At 46.3% G+C, this 27,319-nt stretch overlaps 1 protein-coding gene across 1 annotated transcript; it reads right to left on the bottom strand.

Annotated features, from left to right (window-relative positions):
- Positions 1-757: 757 nt before the first annotated feature.
- Positions 758-25,764, bottom strand: shoc2 (SHOC2, leucine rich repeat scaffold protein). Its single transcript, XM_004066336.4, has 9 exons — positions 25,686-25,764; positions 11,123-12,129; positions 10,722-10,859; positions 10,447-10,577; positions 9,968-10,156; positions 9,098-9,220; positions 8,384-8,521; positions 6,831-6,948; positions 758-2,357 (listed from the first exon to the last, which is right to left on the bottom strand). Exons 2-9 carry the CDS (start codon positions 11,823-11,825, stop codon positions 2,149-2,151), a joined length of 1,749 nt encoding a protein of 582 aa, XP_004066384.1. The 5' UTR covers positions 11,826-12,129; positions 25,686-25,764; the 3' UTR covers positions 758-2,148.
- Between the last annotated feature and the right edge of the window lie 1,555 nt (positions 25,765-27,319).

Raw genomic sequence — 27,319 nt, 5'->3', positions numbered from 1 at the left:
AGACGTGGCCCCACCCAGAGGAGAGATGTGGCCCCACCCACACACCTGAAGCCCCATCCAGAGGAGAGCTGAGGCCCCACCCAGAGGACAGTGGGGGCCCCACCCAGAGGACAGCGGGGGCCCTCACCCAGAGGAGAACTGTGGCCTCACCCAGAGGAGAGCAGAGGCCCCACCTAGAGGAGAGCGGTGGACCCACTCAGGGAGACGTGGGCCCCACCCAGAAGAGAGCAGGGGCCCCACCCAGAAGAGAGCAGGGGCCCCACCCAGAGGAGAGGAGAGAAGGGGCACCACCCAGAGGAGAGACGTGGCCCCACCCAGAGGAGAGCAGAGGCCCCACCTAGAGGAGAGCGGTGGACCCACTCAGGGAGACGTGGGCCCCACCCAGAGGAGAGCCGGGGCACCACCCAGAGGAGAGACGTGGCCCCACCCAGCGGAGAGCTGAGGCCCCACCCAGAGGACAGCGGGGGCCCTCACCCAGAGGAGAAATGTGGCCTCACCCAGAGGACAGCAGAGGCCCCACCTAGAGGAGAGACGTGGGCCCCACCCAGAGTAGAGCAGGGGCCCCAAAGAGGCCCCGTCAGGGTTCCAACCATCTGCTGAGGGGGGGCACGGTGTGCTCCTTCATAAAAACAAACACTTCTTCCAAAAACGTGCGAGGGTGCAGCCCCCAACCCAACAGACGTCGACTTCAGGACGAGCGTCAGCAGTGTGGGACGACACCAAGAAATGTCCAAAAAAAGAAAGTGTGGAGGAGAAGTGACCCTTCAAGGTTTTATTATGAACTACTCTTGAAGCTCCGTACACTTTGCTCCAGACTCCAAAAACGTCTTTAGAAACACTTGATATGTTGGTCAACGATCAACTGGATGAAGCTAAGAAGCCCAACACTGGAGATTATATCAAACCAGTCCACAGAACTAAAAATTGCACTCAAGGCAACCACCAGAAATTGCATACATATATAAAAACATCTATAATTTATCCCCATAGCCATGTTTGATGGACTCCCTCCCCCCTGTTTTCTGTTTTTGTTGTTCATCACAATCATATAGAGGGCGCCACATTTCCACTTGCATTGGTAGAAGGAAAGTCCGAGCTGCTTTCTTCCTCAGGCTTGAATGATTGGCATTTCTTACAGGTTTACATGACGAACTCATTGTTGTACAACTACTGCTGCTGTCTGTTCAGAAGGGTCTCCATGGACTATTTTACAACCGATATTATGTTCCAGAGAAACGGATGCAACACTTCTCCTAAAATAAAGGAAGGAAAGAAAGCAAGAAGAGGAAAAACAAGGAGGAAGTACAAACAGCAGTAAGAAAAACCCTTGAAATAATTTAGATCTTTGTATTTCCATGGAGAAAAGAGTTTAGAAAGAACCCACCGGATCACTCTAAACGTAGGCACATCTTTAAAAAAAACATTGAAAGTTTCAAAAGAAGAAAACAAATATTAAGTACAACATTGTTAAAACTTTGTTCACTATGGTCAAAGTAGCAATTAACAGAAGTCACGACCACCAATAGATTGTGTAAAAAAAAGGGAAATCCTTAAAGAAAGTCTAACAAATGATATCGTTTAAAAGTACGGCAGCAGCAGTGAATGAGAATTTCTTTTTGCTTTTGCATACAGTTGTATCCTTGCTCACATAGTATATGCTGTAATGACTGTAAATACGTTGGCATGAGAGCACAGTTCAGGAGGCGGACAGACTCGCCTGGCAGCTCACCGTTTTATACATCCATCTATATCTGTACAGACCTCTACCTCTATCATTGATAGATAGATATATAAAACATCAGACCCTCTGTTTTGGCAAACGGGTGGACACAAGTTCCCCTGGGAAAGTTTGGAATGAAGAGTGATCGCGGTTTGGTGGGCGGGTTCGTAACGTGACGGGGAACTCCAAAGCGACGCAGAAGCAAGTCTCCAACGATGTGCATCCTTTCTGGCTGAAGAGCCGTGGCGCTCATCACACCCCCTCGCCATGGCGCTCATCACACCTCCTCGCCATGGCGCCCATCACACCCCCTCGCCGTGGCCCTGACACTGATTGTGGTGAGTCCCATCTTCTTCACAGTGTGTGATACGAGGGACAAGGATGGGCGGCAGAAAGGCGGCTCGGACCGGCGTCCGGACGCTCTGCGCTCAGACCATGGCACGGTAGGGTCCCTGCATCTTGAGGAACTGGATGATGAAGGAAGGGCCTCCTGCCACAATCTGAGCCGGCAGATGAGTGAGGGGACAGTTCTCAATGCTCATGATGGCCAGCTTGCTGCAGAGGGCCAGCTCAAACGGGAGGCTGTGGAGGTTGGGGTTATCGTTGAGGTACAGTTCCTCCAGGTTCTCCAGTGTTCCTGAGGAGAGGAAGACTTGGCTTAGTATGACCTTATGACCCAGTGAGACCCCGTCACAGGGGTGGGATTATAACAGACGCTCCAACTGTTACTCGCCACGGGGCGACTGACGCTCTAACTGTTACTCGCCACGTGGCGACTGACGCTCCAAATGTTACTCGCCACGTGGCGACTGACGCTCTAACTGTTACTCGCCACAGGGCGACTGACGCTCTGTTACTCGCCACGTGGCGACTAACGCTCTGTTACTCGCCACGTGGCGACTGACGCTCTGCTACTCGCCACGTGGCGACTGACGCTCCAAATGTTACTCGCGCTTTGCTACTCGCCACGTGGCGACTGACGCTCAAAATCTTACTGCCACGGGGCGACTGACGCTCCAAATGTTACTCGCCACGGGGCGACTGACGCTCTGTTACTCGCCACGTGGCGACTGACGCTCCAACTGTTACTCGCCACGTGGCGACTAACGCTCCAACTGTTATTCGCCACGGGGCGACTGACGCTCTGTTACTCGCCACGTGGCGACTGACGCTCCAACTGTTACTCGCCACGTGGCGACTAACGCTCCAACTGTTACCTGCCACGGGGCGACTGACGCTCTGTTACTTGCCACGTGGCGACTGACGCTCCAACTGTTAATTGCCACGTGGCGACTGACGCTCCAACTGTTACTCGCCACGTGGCGACTGACGCTCCAACTGTTAACTCGCCACGTGGCGACTGACGCTCCAACTGTTACTCGCCACGTGGCGACTGACGCTCCAACTGTTACTCGCCACGTGGCGACTGACGCTCCAACTGTTAACTCGCCACGTGGCGACTGACGCTCCAACTGTTACTCGCCACGTGGCGACTGACGCTCCAAATGTTAATCGCCACGTGGCGACTGACGCTCCAACTGTTAACTCGCAACGTGGCGACTGACGCTCTGTTACTCGCCACGTGGCAACTGACGCTCTGCTACTCGCCACGTCGCGACTGACGCTCCAAATGTTACTCGCGCTCTGTTACTCGCCACGTGGCGACTGACGCTCAAAATTTTACTGCCACGGGGCGACTGACGCTCCAAATGTTACTCGCGACGGGGCGACTGACGCTCTGTTACTCGCCACGTGGCGACTGACGCTCCAACTGTTACTCGCCACGTGGCGACTAACGCTCCAACTGTTACTCGCCACGTGGCGACTGACGCTCCAACTGTTACTCGCCACGTGGCGACTGACGCTCCAACTGTTAACTCGCAACGTGGCGACTGACGCTCTGTTACTCGCCACGTGGCAACTGACGCTCTGCTACTCGCCACGTGGCGACTGACGCTCCAAATGTTACTCGCGCTCTGTTACTCGCCACGTGGCGACTGACGCTCAAAATTTTACTGCCACGGGGCGACTGACGCTCCAAATGTTACACGCGACGGGGCGACTGACGCTCTGTTACTCGCCACGTGGCGACTGACGCTCCAACTGTTACTCGCCACGTGGCGACTAACGCTCCAACTGTTATTCGCCACGGGGCGACTGACGCTCTGTTACTCGCCACGTGGCGTCTGACGCTCCAAATGTTACTCGCCACGTGGCGACTAACGCCCCAACTGTTACTCGCCACGTGGCGACTGACGCTCCAAATGTTAATCGCCACGTGGCGACTGACGCTCCAACTGTTGCTCGCCATGTGGCGACTGACGCTCCAAATGTTACTCGCCACGGGGCGACTGACGCTCCAAATGTTACTCACCACGGGGCGACTGACGCTCCAAATGTTACTCGCCATGTGGCGACTAACGCTCCAACTGTTACTCGCCACGTGGCGACTGACGCTCCAACTGTTACTCGCCACGTGGCGACTGACGCTCCAACTGTTACTCGCCACGTGGCGACTGACGCTCCAACTGTTACTCGCCACGTGGCGACTGACGCTCCAACTGTTACTCGCCATGTGGCGACTGACGCTCCAAATGTTACTCGCCACGTGGCGACTGACGCTCCAACTGTTACTCGCCATGTGGCGACTGACGCTCCAAATGTTACTCGCCATGTGGCGACTGACGCTCCAAATGTTACTCGCCACGTGGCCACCAACGCCCCAACTGTTACTCGCCACGTGGCGACTGACGCTCAAAATTTTACTGCCACGGGGCGACTGACGCTCCAAATGTTACTCGCCACGGGGCGACTGATGCTCTGTTACTCGCCACGTGGCGACTGACGCTCCAACTGTTACTCGCCACGTGGCGACTAACGCTCCAACTGTTACTCGCCACGGGGCGACTGACGCTCTGTTACTCGCCACGGGGCGACTGACGCTCCAACTGTTAATCGCCACGTGGCGACTGACGCTCCAACAGTTACTCGCCACTTGGCGACTGACGCTCCACTGTTAACTCGCCACGTGGCGACTGACGCTCCAACTGTTACTCGCCACGTGGCGACTGACGCTCCAACTGTTAACTCGCAACGTGGCGACTGACGCTCTGTTACTCGCCACGTGGCAACTGACGCTCTGTTACTCGCCACGTGGCAACTGACGCTCTGCTACTCGCCACGTGGCGACTGACGCTCCAACTGTTACTCGCCATGTGGCGACTGACGCTCCAAATGTTACTCGCCATGTGGCGACTGACGCTCCAAATGTTACTCGCCACGTGGCCACCAACGCCCCAACTGTTACTCGCCACGTGGCGACTGACGCTCAAAATTTTACTGCCACGGGGCGACTGACGCTCCAAATGTTACTCGCCACGGGGCGACTGATGCTCTGTTACTCGCCACGTGGCGACTGACGCTCCAACTGTTACTCGCCACGTGGCGACTAACGCTCCAACTGTTACTCGCCACGGGGCGACTGACGCTCTGTTACTCGCCACGGGGCGACTGACGCTCCAACTGTTAATCGCCACGTGGCGACTGACGCTCCAACAGTTACTCGCCACTTGGCGACTGACGCTCCACTGTTAACTCGCCACGTGGCGACTGACGCTCCAACTGTTACTCGCCACGTGGCGACTGACGCTCCAACTGTTAACTCGCAACGTGGCGACTGACGCTCTGTTACTCGCCACGTGGCAACTGACGCTCTGCTACTCGCCACGTGGCGACTGACGCTCCAAATGTTACTCGCGCTCTGCTACTCGCCACGTGGCGACTGATGCTCAAAATTTTACTGCCACGGGGCGACTGACGCTCCAAATGTTACTCGCCACGGGGCGACTGACGCTCTGTTACTCGCCACGTGGCGACTGACGCTCCAACTGTTACTCGCCACGTGGCCACCAACGCCCCAACTGTTACTCGCCACGTGGCGACTGACGCTCCAAATGTTACTCGCCACGTGGCCACCAACGCCCCAACTGTTACTCGCCACGTGGCGACTGACGCTCCAAATGTTACTCGCAGTGCACGCCACGTGGCGACTGACGCTCCAAATGTTACTCGCCACGTGGCCACCAACGCCCCAACTGTTACTCGCCACGTGGCGACTGACGCTCCAAATGTTACTCGCCATGTGGCGACTGACGCTCCAAATGTTACTCGCCACGTGGCCACCAACGCCCCAACTGTTACTCGCCACGTGGCGACTGACGCTCCAAATGTTACTCGCCACGTGGCCACCAACGCCCCAACTGTTACTCGCCACGTGGCGACTGACGCTCCAAATGTTACTCGCCACGTGGCCACCAACGCCCCAACTGTTACTCGCCACGTGGCGACTGACGCTCCAAATGTTACTCGCCACGTGGCGACTGACGCTCCAACTGTTACTCGCCACGTGGCGACTGACGCTCCAACTGTTACTCGCCATGTGGCGACTGACGCTCCAAATGTTACTCGCCACGTGGCCACCAACGCCCCAACTGTTACTCGCCACGTGGCGACTGACGCTCCAACTGTTACTCGCCATGTGGCGACTGACGCTCCAAATGTTACTCGCCACGTGGCCACCAACGCCCCAACTGTTACTCGCCACGTGGCGACTGACGCTCCAAATGTTACTCGCCACGTGGCCACCAACGCCCCAGCTGTTACTCGCCACGTGGCGACTGACGCTTCAAAGAGGACAAAATGGTCGAGTCTGGCGAGTGTTCATTTCAGACCATTCAAACTAAAAGTCTCTTAAAAAAAAGTTCAACGCGCGTTTGACACTTTCAACGTAAAAAAATTTGGCGAGCAGTAGAGATCCCATGATTCACTTTCTCCACGATTCATGTCAACGGTGTAAGATGCGGTTCTAAACTAATATGTGCGTGTGTATAGGGTTAAACATGCACATAGGTGTGTTTGTTTGTTATTTTGCTTCTTTCACTTTTTTATCATTTTGATTTTCCCATCACAGTGGTCCCTGGATATATTGCAGTGGTTACGTTTAAGAAATAACCAGGAAATCTGGTTGTAGATGTTTTGAGGCTGTAAAACAAACATGTTTAATCTGGGAGCTCGTTTCCAAGCATTCAAGCAGGGAGACGGGACTCCTTACCGATCTCCTCAGGAAGGTGCTGCAGCAGGTTCTCCCCCAACCCCAGGTGAGTCAGGTTGGTGAGGTGGCCAATCCCTCTGGGCAACGTGGTCAGCTGATTATTTGTCAGAACCAATTTCTGATGGAAAAGAGGAGAGTTTTCGAACATCAGCCGAATACTGAAACAAACAAGGATTTCTCAGGAAAAAACAAACTGCCTGCTGGGTAATTTGTACTCTGTGTTGGATCTGAATCTTTATTACTAATAATAGTAGAACACCATCTTTTTCTTTTTTGGGACTGTTCTTTCATGGTTTTCTTCTTACCTGTCCAACAGAAGGGTTGTCATGTGTGCTGATGATTTATTTTCTGAAGTCACCCCCCTCCCTGCATGGCGTCCCTCAGGGGTCAGCACTAGATCCAATCCTATTTCTTTTGTATTTAAACTCTCTTGGACAAATTCAAAGTAGTTTTAAAAAGGTTCTGATTTCTAGAGCTCTTAATGACTATATTCCCATCTGCTGGTACTCTAGTCTCTAGTCGCCATCTTTGAACCTACTTAAAATCCCAAAGACTCGTAACAAAACTGGGGGTGACCTTGTGGAACGCCCCGCCCTTTTGCTTCAGCTGACCAACAAAGGGGAGTCTTTTAGAAACAGCTGCTTTTTAAGGAGCTTTTGGTTGCTGGTTCTGTACCCGGTTCTATGTATTGTTTAATCTGTTTGTCTGTCCTTCAATGGTTTACTCTGTAAGGCATGTTTTCTGTGAAAGGTGCTACACGAAGAAAGTTCACGTACTCACTGATGTCTTTGTACCGGGACACGTGGTGCGTTCCACACAAACATTTGTCTCTTTCGTTTCAATTAAAGTCAAATAGTGTGGCTATTTCCGGCCTGAAAAGGCTGCCTTTGTCGCTGACACTTCCTGTTGTTTGGATCCTGGATCACTAGAGAACGCGAGCAAGCACCTCCCACTTGAATCCCAAGCCAATCATGATCTCATATGGGACTACACCCCCAACCCACCCCAGGAAAAAAAAGAGAAGCGCTCTCGGCCGATTAAACCACATCAGCAAAGTGTGAAGGAACGGGCCGCTAAATATGTATAATGGCGTTGTAGCAGTAAAGTAGTTTGTTACATTACTGTTATGTAACTAGTAACTCTGTTGACCTTAAACAAAAATGCATCACAGAAACAAGCCTTTAAAACCCAAGTAGAGTCATAACAGAGCACCTTTAGGACACCCCCTTTACCCACCTACAGCTCTAACCCCCCCATGGGAAACATCCTGGAAAATCCCAAAGGGGGCAGCAACAACACTGGAAAGAAATGCTGCAACAATGCGATCATTGGCACAAAGCATTTGGGGGGGGCTCTGCTGCCGGAGCCAGAACGCTGTTCACTCCTCCAACTGTGATGATTATCTAACGGCAGTCTGCAGTTCTGTTCCACAGAAGTAAAAATCTGTGGGCGGGGTGAAGCGCCACGCTACATCGGTTTGGGCTCCTGAGGATCTCAGACAGAAACTTCAGACCACATCCAGATTCTCCCTCACAGCAGTGTGGGAGAATTACCTGTAAGTCCTTCAGGTAAGCGATTTCATTTGGCAGACATTCCAACTTGTTTTCTTCCAAATCAAGCTCTCGCAGCTTCCTCAGATTCCCAATACCATGCGGTAACTTCTTCAGAAGATTATTGGACAATATCAGCACCTGAGAAGACATTTTCAGAGAGAGAAAGTCTGCAGTTGGTGAACATGCCTGATAAATCCCAGAAATGATGGAAGTCATTCAAAGAGTTTTCTAGACCAATAAAGAAGAAAATAGTCAGAGATTCGTGTGCATAAAAACATGGCGTTTTCTAACAGATAATCCAGTCTGTACGCATCAGCTGTTAGAGTTTAAACCTTAAGAATTTCAAAGCTGTTTTACTCATTTATGCACCACAAGGATTAAGGACAATCTCTCTGTTATTCATACTTCAGATAACAGCGTCATGAAAATCTAGTCTAACAAGGTTTTTATGGTTTAAAAAGCTTCACAACGCAAAGCTAATCTCAAGGTCTTATACAAGCAGGCTTGCCCACAAAACGTTTCCTCTTGGAGGCCTTTCACAGGTAATCATGGCTGCACCAAATACCAGGAAACAATGGGAGGGGTTTTCTCTCTTTTTAAAACATCATAAATCATGAAATCAAGCACTTTCTCCAAACAAAAACGCCGCCCCACACAACATAAGTCTGATCAGTTTCTTCAGGAGATTCTGACGGATGTGCGCTACAGACTCACCTCAAGGGAAACGAGCCCACAGACATCTTCTGGGATCTTAGCCAGCTGATTGGTGGCAAGGTTCAGTTCAACCATGCTGGTCCATGTGCCAAAGTCCAGTGGCAGAGATGTTAACTGGTTGTCCTGAGAAAAAAAAAGTTTTTTCTTCATCAACAAAGAGAAAACAGTCTTCAGTGGCTGAGCAGAGCAAGGGTTTGTGGGAAACAGATCTGCATCCGGAGCAAATGTTCACCTTTTGGACACTTCTTGGTTTATTCAAAGATGATTGGAAACCAACCTAGTCATGCATGTAACCAACAGATTTTCATGGACTGTGGTTTTGGCTTTGTTGACCACGGTTTGGTTGAACGGCCTAAGTCTCTGACCCCACAGCCACAGGCGACACAAGCAGCAGGAAATCAGTCGGACTCTTGTGTTACACAAACATTTTCAGAAACATAGCGGCTCGCTGCTGAGCTGAAGATAAAAGTCAAAATGATTCAGATGAGCTGCTGAAAAGCTACAAGTTTCCAAAATAGAATCAGGCTGAGAGGTAAGCAGTAAGAAGCCTCTTTCTTCAAAATCGAACGCCCTGTGATGGTCCTGGAACCCCCTTTGTTTCAGACATGTCTGGAGGGACCTAAAGTTGGGCTGAAGAATGAGTGACAGCATCACAATCTAAGAGATGGCACTGTCAACCACGCCGAAGGTACAGCTTAGAAAAGATCAGAGAATTCACAGAAGACTTTAATGTCACTACGGACTTATTGCAGTTGGGTATAAACAACAGCACCGTGCTACAAAGGTTATAACATGTCAAACAAATATGGCAGAGTATGCATTCTACATTCGTTCTACTCTTCAGACGCATTTTTAAAAGCATCAGCATACCTTCATGTTAAGCTTGCTTAAGACTTTGGCCCTTGAGAAGATGCCAAATGGGATCTTGTTGATATGGTTGTGTTCCATGTTGAGGGAGTAGATGGTGGAGAACTGCGATGGCCCGCCCACAGGGTAAGACTGAAAGCAGTTCCTTGCCAGTGTTAGACTGGTCAGGTTAACCAAACTTGACAGAAGACCCTGAACACACAAACAAGCAAAGCAGACCTGCATGAACTAAAGAAAACTTGCCCAAAGTTTAGACACCTTTTGACTAAATTCCAGAAATTCCCCAAAGAAAACCTATAATCTTGTGCCCTGAGAAAACCTGCATGCACAGATTTCCTCTGTCTAGATAGAGCGTCAACAATTCAACTACAAAAAAGGAGAGACTTGAGACTAAGATGACACTAGTACATACCAGTAAAACCACGCTTTGATTTAGGTGATTACAATATCAACAACCTCACAGGAAACAGTTGATATCTCACCTCTGGCAACACTGAGATGTTGTTGTTTTCGAGGTTTAGCTCCTCCAGTTCCCGGCATTTGGCTAGAGATCTTGGGATGGCCGACAATCTGTTATATCGTAGCCCTAAGCGATTTATGCTTGCCAAATTGCCTGAAACAACAAAATTAGGGCTTTTCATCACTTTTTTTTTTTTAAACTGCAAAACAAGTATCTAAAAGCAAAAAAAAAAAGAAAAGAAAAATCTTTCTCATTTTGAGTCCAAAACCAAGATCATAAGGTTTAAAATCAGAATACCTATTGTTTCTGGGAGGTCCAAAAGCTCATTGTGCTGCAAGTCAAGGTTGGTTATCTGTGTGCAATTTCCAATCTCCTTGGGTAGATGTTCCAACTGATTATGGGCAACATCCAAAGTAATGAGATTGCATAGCTCCCCTGCAGAAAAACCGACAGTCAGTTAGAGAGAAGACGAAGGAGGTTTGTCTCAAGTCTGAAGAGTTCCCTGCCAGTATCACCTCACACAATCAATGATGCCCAATTTTTGCTGCATCATTGTGAGTTACAATAATCCAGATTAAAGATGCGATGGTTATTAGAGTAAAGCCTAAAAGCACATGACTAGTAGAACACTTAGTTTTCTGGGAATAAAAACACTCATTTCCATAAATACTTGCTGTTTTTCGAACAACCCTTCTTACCGATCTCTGCAGGCAGCTGTTTGATCTTGTTCTCTCGGATGCTGAGCATGGTGAGCTTGGACAGGTTTCGGATGTCCTTCTCCACTGTTGTGATGCGGTTAAAACGCAGGTACAGCGTGGTCAGTGATGTCAAGCGGTAGACGACGGCGGGTATCTCTCTGAGCTTGTTGTGCCGGAGGTCAAGCATTCTGAGCTTCTTCAGGGAGTCCAGTGAATCAGGCAAACTGGTCAAGGAGTTCTCGCTGAGGGCCAATGTGACCAGGCCTGATAGGCAACCTACCTCGGCTGGCAGGCTCTGAAGCTTGTTGCTGTACAAATAGAGTTCTGCCAACTGATTTAACTCTTTAATAGAGGTGGGAAGCATGTGAATTGAGCGCTTTGACAGATCCAGTCTCATGGAGTTCTCCTCTCGACATTTGTTAAGCTCTTTGATAACCTCTGCGTTACTGGACTTCTTGCGTGTACCTTGAGTTGGGTTTGGCCTCTTTATCGTATTGTCAACATGGAAGGCAACGCCCTGTGTTGAGCTGCTTGTGTCCTTCTTTCCTTCTTTGGCATCTTTCCCTTTGGTCTTTGTTTCTTTCCCGCTGTCTTTGACAAAGTTGGCCAACGCCTTGGCCTCCTTTTCCCTTTCTTTACCTGCAGGGCCACTTTTGGGGTCCTTTTCCTTTGAATCCTTTTCTTTGCCTAAAGTACTACTCATGTTGACGTTGTTGGCCTTGCAGCAGAGCTGTTCATGGGACTCTCTCTTGTCAGGTTACTTATTCAAACAAAAAGACCTGGTCACGGAGGCTTTTAAAGAAAGCATCCCCATGCAGGCCAACACATTTACGATTAGCCTTGAAAAAGTGGTCTTCAGGTCCAGAGATGTTAGGAACTTAGGTGATTTGTGGGATCCATGTGCCACGCGCTGGAGCGTTTGAAAGGAGACAATCCCAGGACCATCAGACAGATGTCCTTTCAGACGGAAAGGTTCCACAGAGGCGTTTTAACCCTTTCTACATTTGCTGTAAGAAGCAGAAAGAAATGTCAACAATGGCATTATTCCTGGCACTGTAACTACAACAGCTAAGAGCATTTGACTTATAAATACATTAGCATCTCTAACTTTAAGTTGTTTAAAAGCTACTTTTTTAGAAAGAAAACTGTCCTGCTATGTACACAAATGACTAAAGTACCGTGTCTTCCAGATGTCTTTTTTGAAACTTTTGTCAAGGTGCACCGAACTATAAGGCACATTAAGAGAGACAAAAAAGTCAGAGAAAAGTCCCTCCGTTAGTCAGAGTTTGTTAACTATGGTCACAGGAACTCTAGAATTGGTTTGTAACACGCTACACGTTAGCATATTCACAATACCTGTAACCCCCAACCTTGTTCATAACACGTAAAAACCGCTACGCTAGCCGTGTTAACGTATTTAAAATAACACCTAAATTTGGTTGCAACTCAGAAAACTAACAGACTGATATTTTGACTTGTTTTTGACGGACAGATGATGACATTGCCACCCCAAACAGGCCCAGAACAGCAACTACATCAGAAAAGCTTAAATAAACACTTTGTTAGGAAAATCAGAACTATGGTCAAAACAGAAAACAAAAAGCAGAGTCAAAGACTAAAAGACTGGAAGTAACCGGCAAAGAGTAGGAGAAATGCTCGGTGAAAGCAGGCCGTCAAATCTGGACTTCTTCTAAGCTGAATCGATGAAAAAATGTTTTCAGTGAAATTCAAAGTCATTTCTGGTTCCACTGACAGTGTTCAGACAGGGAAACATGGCTGGACGTTAGCATAAAGGAATATAATGTCCAGCTGAGAGTCATAAAAGGCTGTTTATGACATTTAAACACAGTATTAACATTCAGACGAGAGAGCAACAATAAAACTTTTCACACTGAACCGTGGTGTTTCTATTATTAATGCACAATCAGAGGTTATTTGTTTTCAAAACACGGGTTTAATTTTTGTTAATATGTTCACATTTTGTTTTTAATTTGCTTACATTTTATTATTTTGATTTCACCTGTAATATAAAATACTTCTCCATTAAAAGGAGCTGCTTTTATAACTCAGGTTTGCTGGCAAAAAGAACCACAACTGTCGCTTCCCTTTTAGTTGAAATCACGCCAATGTACGGCTAAACATTTCCAGTTGGACGAGCGAGACAGACGTACAAATCTGTCTTCATTCTGTATTTGAGTCATGTTACCATTTTTATTAAGTTAATCCATCAAGGATTTTCTCTCTCTCTCAGATTTCATTTTGAATTTATCAAAATAAAATAAGTAAGATGGTGAAAACCTTTACCAATGGTTGTGTCAAATAAATGGAAGTTCTAGGCCCTCAGCAGTTTTAGGGAGCGGTCTTCCAGTCATCTCCTGACAACCACATCCGTGTGGTTGACGACACTTTACTATGCCTTCGGTGGGGTGAGCAGAAAACAGGAGAGCCTCACAGCTGGCTTGTAGCTGCAGCACACTTTAAATCCTGCAGCTTGGTTTGATAAAGAGGAAATGACCTTAAAGCCATCCGTCGGACTTCTTCATTTCTGCATCATCATCAGCGGGGCACTGCAGGTGGAATTAGTGTACATCGCTTGGGTGTCTACAACTCTGAGAACACAAGTGTGCCTTTGAAGCAACAGAAACGCTTCTGGTTTTAAGGGTTTGATTTGATTCAATAGCAGGTTACTCAGGCTTACTGCATCCAGGAAAGCAGGTTTGGACAAAGACCAACCGTCCCCGATCCCTGGTCCTGGAGATCTACCACCCTGCCTGTTTTCCAGATCTCCAAGCCCTGCTAGCTGCTGATTAGCTCAATCAGATGTCTCCACAGTTTGACTGAATGAACACAGTCAAACTGTCTGTCTGGGAAACGTGCAGAAACTGCGTAGTGAGGAGTTTTACAGCCTTGAAACATCTATGCTCTTACTTGGCAGATTTGACCTAATGAGGATCATTTATGGATCGTTCTGATAAACGAGGGATTCCTGTAATATATTGATCAGAGAGCACTTGAGTTGCTTTACCTTTGTTTTCTACTGACTAAACCTGAACCTGCAAAACAGCAACATCATATTTATAGGTAAAAAATATAATTATGAAGATTTTAATAAACTAATATGAAAGTCTGCATCAATGGATCGATGCTTTTTTTTTGCAACTTTTTCTGCTTAACCTAAAGTGCAGAAAGTCCTGAACAAATGATTTTGTCAAAGTATTTATTGAGGCTTGTAACCATTCATTTCTAAAAAGAGTTTGAGGAGTGAATAAGCTCAATAGGTGTGTTGGAAAGGAAAACAAGGAAAGCATGCAGATCTGTATTAGGAAACACGGCTGGCACTATTGGAGGAAATTCCCTTCTTTTTGTGTTTACACAACAGGAACTGAGGACATTTATAGTTCATGGAAATGTTTAGATGGGTTCTTTTCTGTTCCTACTTCAGCGTTGTAGCTTTACAGCAGGAACCAACTCTGATAATAATAATAATAATAATGAACTTTATTTGTATAGCACCTTTCAAGATAAAAATCACAAAGTGCTTCAGAGTAAAAAAACTGATCTAACTCTACTGTAAGAGGGTGAAAGGTGTTTGGTGATTGGAGGAGCGTAGACATCACCGTCATTTGAATACACACTTCCTGTTCAGTGTACCCTCTTTACACAAGAATTGGCTACCGCAAGCACCAAGCCGCTATAAAAATGAATTCATAGATGGATTGATATGAACATAAGATCATATGTGTTATTGTTTTCAAAGCAAAATGACAATAAAACACCTCTGGAATTATAAACAGTCATACCGGGGAAAGATGTCACTTTTCCTTTTGCTCAAGGACAAAACATTGTAACAGATGCAGTAACAGGAGAGCCACTGCTGCAATGCTAAAGCAGTGCTAACTTCTGATTCTTTCTACATACTGTTAAATTTAAGACCAGAACAGTTCCAAGACAAGGACAGACCGATTGACACTACGTCACTGAACTAGTTCATGCACGCCCATGTGTCGAAGTGTCCTTGGGCAAGACACTGAGCCCCACCTTGCCTCTGGTGGGAGGTTGGCGCCAGTGTTCGGCAGCGGAGCCTCCATCAGTGTGTGAATGTGTGTGTGCATGGGTGAATGGGACTGACTGTAAAGCGCTTTGGGCCTTCGTAAGAAGGTAGAAAGCGCTTTATAAGTATACGCCATTTACCATTTACACCTCCAGTATTTCTCCAGCTGAGGCTGTGAAATCTCATCAGCATTATCCTAAGATTTGCCTAAAAACATGATCCTGTTTTTGGATTCTTGTCATTGAGAGTAAAGATGTTTTTCATTTGGGGGGCGGGCTTTGGCGGCTCCGTAATATTAAAGCTTCATAAGAAGTGCTTCTTATTCTTCTTATTATATTTATAAAATACATTTTTTATAAATGTTCTATGAATTCATTTAGTTGCATTTATCTGCCACGTCTTAAAGGTCGCTCTGTGAAAATATAGTCTGACTTTAGACCGTGACCCATATCACACGGGACTGCTCGTTAGCATAGCATCATAACATTTAGCATGGTATCATGTTAGCATGGTAGCCTTTAGCATGGTAGCATTTAGCATGGAAGCATGATATCATAATGCAGGGGTCGGGAACCTATGGCTCGCGAGCCATATATGGCTCTTTTGATGGTCACATGTGGCTCGCAGACAAATCTTTAATTATACTTTTTTTTCATTAGACCAGTCCTTCTCGGGCGCGATGCGATGCCAGAGGCGCGCTGTAGTAGCGGTGCTTGGAGTAAAAAATCTGCGCCAGTGCTATCAGTTACAATTATCTATTATTTCACAGAGTTTGTAGCACTTTGGTCACTTCTAACATTACAGCCGGAAACCTGTGAATTGCCGTGCCTAAAACTGCGCGCTCCCGTGTCTGAGGAAAAGCGCGCAGTTGCGGGGACGGGATGTGTGAGGAAGAAAGCAGAGGGTGGGGGGGGTTGTGGGGACAGCAGGTGAATCACGCAGGGATTGTAAAAACGTAACACCCGCTGCCCGTCACTCACTGCAGCGTGTGAGTGTGTGTTTGTCTCCGCGTCTTTATGTGAGCAGTCTGTCTCACATCTACAGAACATTCAGACCTACGATCACGTTAAAGTCTCAACGCCTGCATGAAGCAGAAACTCACCACGGATCAACCAGACTAGACCATCAGCAAAACTACCACGAGAAATACTCATCATTTATTAGCAACAGCATAACTATGTTATTAAAAAGAATCCACAGACTTATTGTACTTTAAAAATGTTGAAATTACATCAAATGCACACATTCACTTGTATATTTAGTGATACAAATATTGTCGCGGACTGAGTTTAACTTGGCTGTTGGGCCGCGTTAAAAGTTCTGGAGTTCATTGAACGCATCAAGCAGAGATCTGATTGGCTCTCAGTTCTGTCGCTCAGCCTGTTGGGTAATTTGGACCAATAGGGTTCAGCTATGGGCCGAATAAGGGAAATGGGAGGGCTGGAGCGGGAGCAGGTGAATATAAAGTTGGGAGAAGCGCTCTCGTCTCGGCAGGAGAGATCCAGGAGTTGCTGAATTAATTGTACTGCGTTTGTTGTGGTCTGTAGTAACCAGAATAAAGAACTTTAAAAGAGGTTAAGTCTCCGTGCCTCAGTGTGGGAAAGGGACACTACATTATTGTATGGCTCTTTCAAAATTACATTTAAAAATATGTGGCGTTTATGGCTCTCTCGGCCAAAAAGGTTCCCGACCCCTGTCATAATGGCATGGTAGCATTTAGCACAGTAGCATTTAGCATGATAGCATGGTAGCCTTTAGCATGGTAGTATTTAGCATGGTAGCATTTAGCATGGAAGCATTTAGCATGGTAGCATGGTAGCATTTAGCATGATAGCATTTAGCATGGTAGCATTTAGCATGATAGCATGGTAGCCTTTAGCATGGTAGCCTTTAGCATGGTAGCATTTACCATGGAAGCATTTAGCATGGTAGCATGGTAGCATTTAGCATGATAGCATTTAGCATGGTAGCATTTAGCATGGTAGCATTTAGCATGATAGCATGGTATAGGGCTGCACGATATGAAGAAAACTCGTGATATGCGATATTAGTAATTAATATTGTGATAACGATATAATTTGCGGTATATAAACAATTAGCAAACAAACAAAAATATTATTCCCATTCCATTACAACAGCTTAAAAATTATACTACAAATGACCCTTGTTGACATAGGAGGCGAACATACAACATAATAGGGCGCCATCCGATTAGTTAACAACGTGAAGGGGTCCATCTGATTGGTCAAATGCAGAAAGGGATTCCTTCAATCCATTAAACACTTCAAGCTGCCATAAGATTGTTTGGCCACATCTAAGGTAACCATTTATTGCAAATTTGCTGTCTTTTGCGATATGCATATTGCACAGCTTGATATTGCGATAACGATAAATTTGTGGTATATTGTGCAGGCCTAGCATGGTAGCATTTAGCATGATAGCATGGTAGCATGATAGCATCCGTGTGTAATGACCCCGCTGTCTCCAGATCAACACTTTCTCTGAAACGTTCTGTTGCTGCTGTGAGTCCACCAGGTTTCTCCTCCGGTTCTTTCCGGTTCCTGGTACAAATCCTCACGTGTTCTGCTGCTTCATCAGCTTCAGCTGAAGCTACACGGAGGAAAAACCAGCAGAAGTTAAGGCCCGTACACACCGGGACGAATATTCGCCAGGCGTTATTCGCCAGCGTTTTTCGCCACGTTTTTTGTGTTCACACCCAGGCGATTTTCGCTGACGATGAGTGGAGTGAACATGCAATTTCATTCCCTGACATTAGATGGCGCTTAATGTAAAACAGAAATACTCCTGTACACAAGGTGGCGCTGCGCAACTTTACGCTTCTTAAAGTCGCTTTTCACTCAGAAGAAGAGAGCAAGCATTTATGCGCTTGTCAGAATAATACAAAGACAACATGAATATTTCAAGCACCAGTAGCTCCAACTGGTGCTTGGTTCGGGGATATTTTAGAATGTCCGTCATTATTGCTTCGCGGCTGTGTAGACGCTACTTGGCGTCTATCTTCTTCGCTGGTATGTGGGCTCAGCAAGGCAGTTTTGTGTTTGAGCGCCCCCAAGTTGTGTTTTACTGTAACTTCAGAAGCTCCAGACACGTGTGCAAAAGCGCCGTTCTCATTGGTCGAGTAGATTTCGACGCGACGCGTCGAAAAAAAAAACGAACCCGAGGCGTTTTTTTTTTTTTTGACGCTTTAACGCGTGGCGTTTTTTCGCGTCGGTGTGCACACTCTCGTTGGTGCCCTTTGTTTAGTCACGAGGCGTTAAACGTCGGCGAAAATCGCCGGCGAAATTCGTCCCGGTGTGAACAGGCCTTTACAGGGTGGGGAGTCGCTGGTGTGTTTTCACGTCTGAACTTTGGACGGAATGGCGTACTGACGTTACTCTGAACAACAGAAGAGAGCAGAGAGCTGGGAACATCAAATCTCCATTTTCCCAGAAATGAATCATCTGATACAACAAATTCAAATTTATCCATTAAATTAATTAATAGTCCAACCCTAGGAGATGGCATCCGATTTACATCCAGATTATGCAGTTGGGAGTCTAAAGTTACTTTAGTGTGTTTCCTGAAACTACAAATGATCCACACTTTCTGTATTTGATGGGAGAAAACAAGCAAATTACAGAAAAGGAAAAAACAACACGTTAAAACAAGGAAAACAACATGACACCATATCTGTAAACAGTTAAGCACACAGCAAATGTAAAGCTGACCCGGGGTAGTTATTATACTGTTTATCCATGACTTGATGTGTAGAAGGTCAAGCAAAAAAGACCAATAAGATCATGTAAATGTAGGAGTAACACCATCTTTTGCAGTGGACTCAAACATTGTTAGACCAATAACTTTATTATGTTCTTGCTCTTGAAACCAGGAGGAATGCAGGCCTGCTGTTAAAAAGTTCTGGTTGGGTTGTGGCTGGAGCTCAGCTAATCTGCCTGCAGAAAAGAACAGCATCTCTCTGGACAGCTAAGTCTTTCCTGCTGCACCTTGGTGCTTGAGTAAAGCTCTCCGGCAGCAGAACAAGCTAAGCTGGGACAAAAAGAGAAGCCGGTTTGGCTCAGGATCTGAGCAAAGAGTAAAGGTTAGGACTGCTGAGAGTAATCTTTAGAAGTGCTGTTCAAAGTATGAATCCCTTCAGCAACAGGTCAAATGACCTTTACAGCAAAAGAAACTTTTATTTAGTCGACAGCACCAACACTAACACATCAACGGAACTTGAAGTTTGTTCTGTAAAAACCCTTCTATGTCTAGAGATGGAGATTAAAGACAGAAACACCCGTGCGTCAACAACTAAGAACATTAAATGATTCTGTACAGACCAACCAGAATGCTCGGGCTATGTAAACTTGGGTGTGCAACCACTTCCTTTTATGGTCGTACTCTTTGTCCTTGTCCTGACCAACTGCAGGCGCTCGTATCTGGTTATTTCTTGTAAAGCATTTTCCAAACCTCCAAAGATTTAAAAAAAAAAAAGTCCTTAAAACTAATAAAGGAGCAAAGACAGAAATAATCACAATTATACAAAAATCCTCCTCATACGCTAATTCTAAATGTGTTTATATTATCAAAGAGGACGTTAGGTTAGTTAATAGGGATCATTTGGAAACCTCAGCAATGAAAGTTTCAGTTTTCTTGTTTGGGTTTTTAAACTGAGCCTTTTAAAACTCTGCACTAACCAAGTCAAGCCGACTCTTTTGATTCAGTCTCCTGGTTTCTGCAAACATAAATGTTATTTAGGATTAGCCTGTAACATTTACTATACTCATCTATCTTTACCTAGACCCACTGTATGCTAGTTCTTAAGCTGCAGCGGCGCGGCACAGGAATCCACTTTCAATGTTCAGTCAATGTAAAGATGCGACTCGAGTCCTGCGGCGCAATTTGAGTGTCGCAGCACGCCCGCAGTTTAAAAATGTGAAGTTTGGCGAGGATGGCGCGCTGCTTCAACCAATCAGCCTTGGCTTGTGATGTGTTCAATGATGCAGTCAGCAGGTGGAGTCTACATCCAACATGGGAAGATGCTGATCGTACCCGTCCTGAACTTTAGGACACTCTTCTGAAAAGTCCTCCAATTTTATTCTTTTATTCCCTCCTCAGACTAATGTGAGACAGGAAGTCGTCAAACTGGGTCACTGAGACACGGAAACACCACAGAAGGCGCCGTCATTCAGCTGCAGCTCCTGCAGCAGACGGGGAAGCTCACGTACCGCCAGCGTCTCCGAATGATGTCATGGTGGAGACGTGGTCACCGATGGTTTAGTGCAGGGGTCGGGAACCTATGGCTCGCGAGCCATATATGGCTCTTTTGATGGTCACATGTGGCTCGCAGACAAATCTTTAATTATAGTTTTTTTTTTTCATTAGACCAGTCCTTCTCGGGCGCGATGCGATGCCAGAGGCGCGCAGTAGTAGCAGTGCTTAGAGAGAGAAATCTGCGCCAGCGCTATCAGTTACTATTATCTATTATTTCACAGAGTTTCTACCAGCTGGAAACCTGTGAATTGCCGTGCCTAAAACTGCGCGCTCCCGTCTCTGAGAAAGAGCGCGCAGATGCGGGGACGGGATGTGTGAGGGAGAAAGCAGAGGGTGGGGGTGGAGCGTTGTGGGGACAGGCAGCAGGTGAATCGCGCAGGGATTGTAAAAACGTAAAACCCGCTGCCCGTCACTCACTGCAGCGTGTGAGTGTGTGTTTGACTCCGCGTCTGCATGTGAGCAGTTTTTCTCACATCTACAGAACATTCAGACGATCACGTTTGAAGTCTCAACGCCTGCATGAAGCAGAAACTCACCATGGATCAACCAACCAGACTAGACATATCAGCAAAACTACCACGAGAAATACTCATCATTTATTAGCAACAGAATAACAATGTTATTAAAAAGAATCCACAGACTTATTGTACTTTAAAAATGTTGAAATTAAATCAAATACACATATTCATTTGTATATTTAGTTTTAAACATATCGTTGCATACTGACTTGGACTGGGTGGCTGTTGGGCCGCGTTAAAAGTTCTGGGGTTCATTGAACGCATCAAGCAGAGATCTGATCGGCTCTCAGTTCTGTCGCTCAGCCTGTTGTTAGGTAATTTGGACCAATGGGGTTCAGCTATGGGCCGAATAAGGGAAATGGGAGGGCGGAGCGGGAGCAGGGAAATATAAAGTTGGGAGAAGTGCTCTTGTCTCAGCGGGAGAGATTCAGGAGTTGCTGAATTAATTGTACGGCGTTTGTTGCGGTCTACAGTAACCAGAATAAAGAACCTTAAAAGAGGTTAAGTCTCCGTGCCTCAGTGTGGGAAAGGGACGCTACATTATTGTATGGCTCTTTCGAAATTACATTTTTAAAATATGTGGCGTTTATGGCTCTCTTGGCCAAAAAGGTTCCCGACCCCTGGTTTAGTGGAACACTCTAAAATAAATAAACCTGATCTCTAAACATCATCAGTGTCTTCTATGCGTTGGAAATGAGATCTACACAGACGATGTTCCATGTAGCGATCCGGCGCCAATCCCAGTGTCTTGCTGTCCTTTAGTTTTAGAAAGATTTGAAGACCGATTTCAAGATCAAGATGTATTTTTCATTGTCTTTCCCCATCAGTTAGGGGGTGTAAAAGGATGGGGGGGCTGTGTGGAGGTACGGAGAGGGGACACCTATTTTTTATTTTCGTGCTTGTTTTTTTATTATTGATTTTGTTTTGTTTCAATGTAAAGCACTTTGTGTTGTGCTTTTATATGAAAAGTGCTTTATAAATAAAGTTTGATTTGATTAAAGCAAACCTGTAAAGACACAAAACATGTTCCACCTTTCAACCCCCACCAGCCCAAGAAAGTGGTTGTAACTTTCTCAGATTACGCTGGAAAGGTTCAATAAACTCAAATCAGCTTCAACCACTAAACAAACACAGAATGATCACAACAGTGGAAACATTTTATTGCACCTAAGAATGCGTTCAGTGTCATGGATCCCTAATAACTATCACATGACCAAACTACCTATGCCGTCTGACGGCGGCTGCTCCCAGAAACGCTGTGCAGCGGTTCTAGTGTTTCTCTGTAGATGATCAAGCTGGCAGTAGCTCCCAAACATCTGCTGCTTTGTTCTGCAGACATTTACAGCTTGTGTTTAGTAGAACTTTGTGTTGGAGACAAATTCCAAAGAGCTTTTGTTAAATACATTTGTCATTTTTGTTAAAGAAAGTAAAAGCAGGAAGAAAAATTGACTTTGGAATGAAAAAAAATCAGATTTTATTTTTTACTTAAAATGTATTTATCAATAATCAGCCGTTTCCTTCTTTAAAACCTGAATTTGTCTTTATTTTCCCTTCCTAACCTCTTCTCTTGTTGTCTGAACTGAAATTCACATTAAAACTGTCATTTTTTAACTGCAGTAAAATAGAGTATATCCAGCATTTATTTGATCATAACTGACATTTTTCAGATCTCAGAACTGTATTCTCAGCTCCTTCATTTCCTTCTCTCTTCATTTTCAACATCCTCTTTATTCTGTCACCAAATGTAATATTTCTGCACACTGTGATGGTTGTTCCATTCAGAAAAGCTGTCCATCTTTCTCACCTGGTTCTGTATTTACGATAAGTTCAAATAAAAGGTTCATTTGTTCTAAAAAATACCGTCATTCACCGACCAAATATTACATTCTGAAGCTTGAAAGTGGTTTAAAGGAAATAAACAGCGCCACTCTTTTATTTACCCTCTAACAAACCCCCCCCAGCCGGGCTGCCAGTGGAGAGGTGGTTCGCATCCCCGGCTCACAGCGAGAGGCTTTCTGTGTGAATGTTGCGTGTTCTTCTCCACATGCATGTGTGGGCGTTCTCCTGGCACTGCAGATCCTCCCACACTCCAGTTGATCCTTCATCCATAAGGAGCTGGGATAGGCTCCAGCAATCCTACCACCCTGACCAAGCAGCTTTGCAAAATGTCTTTTTTTGTTTCACATCGTTGTGAATCAGGAGCAGACGGAAAAATGCCGTTTGAAACAGATTGTACTTGTGACGCTGGGCGTCTCCCTGCTCCCCGCAAACAGATCCATGAATGTCTTTGTTTTGCTGGTCTGAGCTGGAATCTGGATCAGAACTGGACGGATGGATCTGATGTAGCTGCAATCTATGTTGCACCGCTAACATTGGGGGTGTGAGCGGCTGTAAGCTAGCAGGAAAGCACGTTATCAAAGAGCTCTTGGAGTGGGTGGGGGGTTGCTCTGCGCCTTCAGCCCTGCCCACAACTCAGAGATAAATTTCTGATTAACCCCTGCCGCTCTGCAGAAACTATGTCCTAGAAAACCACACGTTTTTAGATACTGTTTAAAAACGACATCATCGTCGTTGACAGACTACTGGAGAGGCTTAAGGCGGATCCAAATGTAGTTGGAGTGGGTCTTTAAAGGGATTGAAGCAACACAGTCGTCTTCTTTCCTGTTCCATTTGCTCGTGTTTAACAGTTGAATTTGTTTTGCTGCATTTTCAGCAAATGCTTTTCCCTTCCTGTCCTCACCTTGACCTCCTCACTCCTGCCCCTTCAAACCTGACCTTTTAACATAGCAGGTTCCCTCGCTATCAGGGTTCAGCCCTCCGCCGTCTCTAGAATTTTTAGTGCAATTTTGCATGCTTTTCAGTGATTTTAACAGTGCACTGTGTTCTGCGTCCTGATTGGCTGCAGACATCGTCAACAAACCTCCTCTGGTTCTCCCGTACAGAATGTGTTCAGTTTGCCACATTCAGATAAATCTTCTTTCTCGATCAGATCTTTGTTTTGGTTCTATGATCATGGGATTGTTTCTTATTTTTGCTTTGAGAGTTTAAACAAGAGAAAAGTGTGAAAATGTGAGAAAAGTGTGGTAGAAAGTGTGTAGTGAGGAGTTTAACCAGAGTTATAGCATTCTGCAGATTTTACCTATTGCAGGTTGTTTTTCAGAATGTCACGTGCCACAATAAACAAGGGGACGCGCTGTATACCATAAGTGTGTGAAACCATGAAGTAATGCACCCCTCTTTTAATTTATTTGAAGATTTTTACAGGGTGAATGTGCCCATTAAAAGGAGATTGTGGTGAAAATAAATGACTAAATGCTGAATCACTAGCAGCAGCAGAGTTTACCAGCACTTTGCTCGTTCTAGGAAGTTTAAACCGCATAACCGGTTGATGTACAAATTAGGCCTGACCTAAAAAGAGCATTTAGCAGAAAAGGCTAATGCACGTCCATCAACACCACCATAACAAGCTGCATTACTGAGGAAACCTCCATTATGGACATCCTGGACCCATCTGCTGAAGGACAATTAGTCCCGAGTGGAGCTCTTTGCAGCTCCGATTCTTCTGAAATCCTGCATGTATGGTCTCATCAGAAATGTTCCTGCACGCACGCACGCACGCACATTCCTGCAAGAACCCAGCTACAAGGGAGTACTGCTGCGTGTGCGTGTGGGTCACATTATTCCAGAACAGTCCGTGTCAGAGGCCGTGCGTGGGACTCGGTGACAAACATGCAAAAGCCTAACCGTGGCGCGTGCAGAGGATCCGGGGAACGTTTACCGACAGACCGGCAGCTTCTGGGTCAGGAAGTCAAGGCGCATTAGAGATTAATCTATTTGCATAACAGACAGCAAGAAAACGCCAAGTGCCGCGCGGGCTTTGCTGTCATGCTAGTCCTGTGCACGGTTGGAGGAAAATGAGTTTGACTTTTGACCTGTAAACTAGTCAACTCTATGCTCAAAACGCACATCGTTGGCCTAACCAGCTACGCGACGATCAACAAACGAACCACCTGTAACGGAGTCAATGAGCGTCGAAAAGAGTGAAGCCCGTTTGTCGGCTGGTAAAACAAAGCAGGAAATAACAGCCGCTGTGAGAAAACGTCAGTTCTTCCAGACTGCTAACGTCAGCTAGCTAGCAGGTTAGCTAGCCAGCAGCTAGCAGGAATTCAGCCTCCGCTTCTGTCTGAGAAACCGGGAAAACCGCCGTCCCGTTCGTAGTGACATGACACAACAAACCGCAATGACGCTCGGCACGCGGGCTACGGCAGACGCCGTTTACGTTTCCCGCTAACCAGTCCGGCTGGATCACAGGCAGAACGGCGCTGAGCGTAGGCCCGAGCCAAGCGGCTTTCGGGCGCAGACCAACCCCGTCCACCGTGAGGGGAAATCGGTGCTGCAGCCCGCTGACTGCGGCCAGCAGACCCCCCAGCTGCGGAGGCGAGCGACGCCCCAGCCCGAAAACACACAAGGCCGACCTGCGAACTGACACCGCCGCCGGGCTGCGTTTTCACCCAGAACAAGTGTGGGGAAAAAAGAAAACAGTCAGAAAAAACAGCGGCCATTCCGTAGCTGAACAAAAGAGCGCCTTCGTTTCCCCCACCAATAAAACCAGACTTTAACACTCAGCGAGAGGTTGGCGGAGACCCCCCACCTGTCCGGCGTTGTAGTAGTGCTGGGGGGCTCACCTCATCCCCTGTTGATAAGGGTAAAATAACAGATTTACCTTCAGAGGTGTGACTCCGCCATCCTCGCTGCTTCCTCCTCTTTCCCTACACTGCTGATTACGCCCCTCCCCTCTCCTGCCACCAAACTGCGTCATCAGCTCGTCCAGCCAATGTTATCACGAGACTTCCCAGCATGCTCCAGCCTGTGGCTCCAGCATGCAGCACTTTACCAAGGCCCGCTTCGAAATGACTCTCTAAACCCCCAAAAATGGAAAACTACAAAGATTATTTATCTGTTTATGTAAACCAATGTATTTCTCCTTTTTTGTCATTGTTTTTATTATTTGTTTTATCCTCGGTCTTCTTTTTCTTTACTGTGTCTGCATTTTGTTTGCTGCTTGCTTGGGCTGTGTTCCACAGTTTTTACGGGGAGTATAATTTTCATATAGGTGGAGACTGTGAGTGTTTGCATGCTCTGTAACTTTAGATAAATCATTACTTAGGCACATGCCTTTGACACCAGAAGCTTTTTTTAATTGCTTATATTCAAACAACTTTCCAAATGTGACAAAATGTTTAGATATTTATTTTTTTGATATCTTTAAAAATGGATTCAGATTGTTTGCTTCTAAATGCTCTCTCTACATCATGACACCATTTGAAAAAAAGGTAGAAATGTGGAAAGGTTTGATATTTCACCAAATATTAACTGTTAAACTGAGTACTTAAATGATTTTTCTATCAGACACTGGTTTGTTTGTTTGTGGTAAACGCACCGACATGTTTCGGTGGAACACCTTCCACCTTCGTCAGGGTCGTCATCAGGTGTTGGTGTGTGCCGTCTTTAAAAACAGATGATTGGGACTGAGGCGGAGTCACCTGTCAAACTTTGACAAGTGACTCCGCCCCTTGATGCCCGTTTTTTGCTGGAGGATGTTGCTCCAGGGGCCTGTTTCAGAAAGGAGGTTAAGTGTAAACTCTGAGTGCGTTAACCCTGAAATCAGGGAAACCCTGGGTTTTCCGTTTCAGAATGGGAGGTTTGTTAAACCAGAGAAAGCAGAGTAAGTCAAACCCGTTTCTGAAAGAGAGGTAACTTATACTCGGAGTCAGTGTCCATGGTTACTTATGCTGTGAACCTAACCTGGTCGGGAGCAGGTTTTATTCTCCAAACTCAAAGTTTCTGCCGGTCCCCTCCCCTTTTTAAAGACGAAGCGGTATTTTTCGCTTTAACCTTCATTGCCCAAATGTCCGTCACACAGAGACGGTCTAAGTGACAAGAATGGCTTGTCCTTTTTTGGAGGACCCAATAGACGAGGAGGCTGCATTAATTCGTAGAGAATTACATTTACCTCGTACGAGGATTTTGAGAAGACTCGATTTTTTTTTCACTTTTAGCTGCTGCCATGTTCTTTTAATTCCTGCAGGATTGCATCTACATGAAAATGAAATCAGGGACATTGAATTAGATTAATGTAACAATTACTTTTTGGAAACACAATTTTCTAGCACTGCTTACTTTCTTAATCCCATATAAACCTATACCACTTGATCAATACAAGGGTAGTGTTGCAGCGTGTGTGTGCTGAGCGGGGTGCGATCCACGAGAGACAAGGGGAGGGGCGAGTGCAGGTGCAGATGGGGGGGGGGTGAGCACGGAGCGGAGGTGTGTGCGTGGTATATATTGTGTGTTCGG

The sequence above is a fragment of the Oryzias latipes genome, chromosome 1 (assembly GCF_002234675.1).
Source record: "Oryzias latipes chromosome 1, ASM223467v1".
NCBI lineage: Eukaryota > Metazoa > Chordata > Actinopteri > Beloniformes > Adrianichthyidae > Oryzias > Oryzias latipes.
Note: the sequence above shows the minus strand (reverse complement) of the source record. Positions and strands in the feature narration are given on the sequence as shown.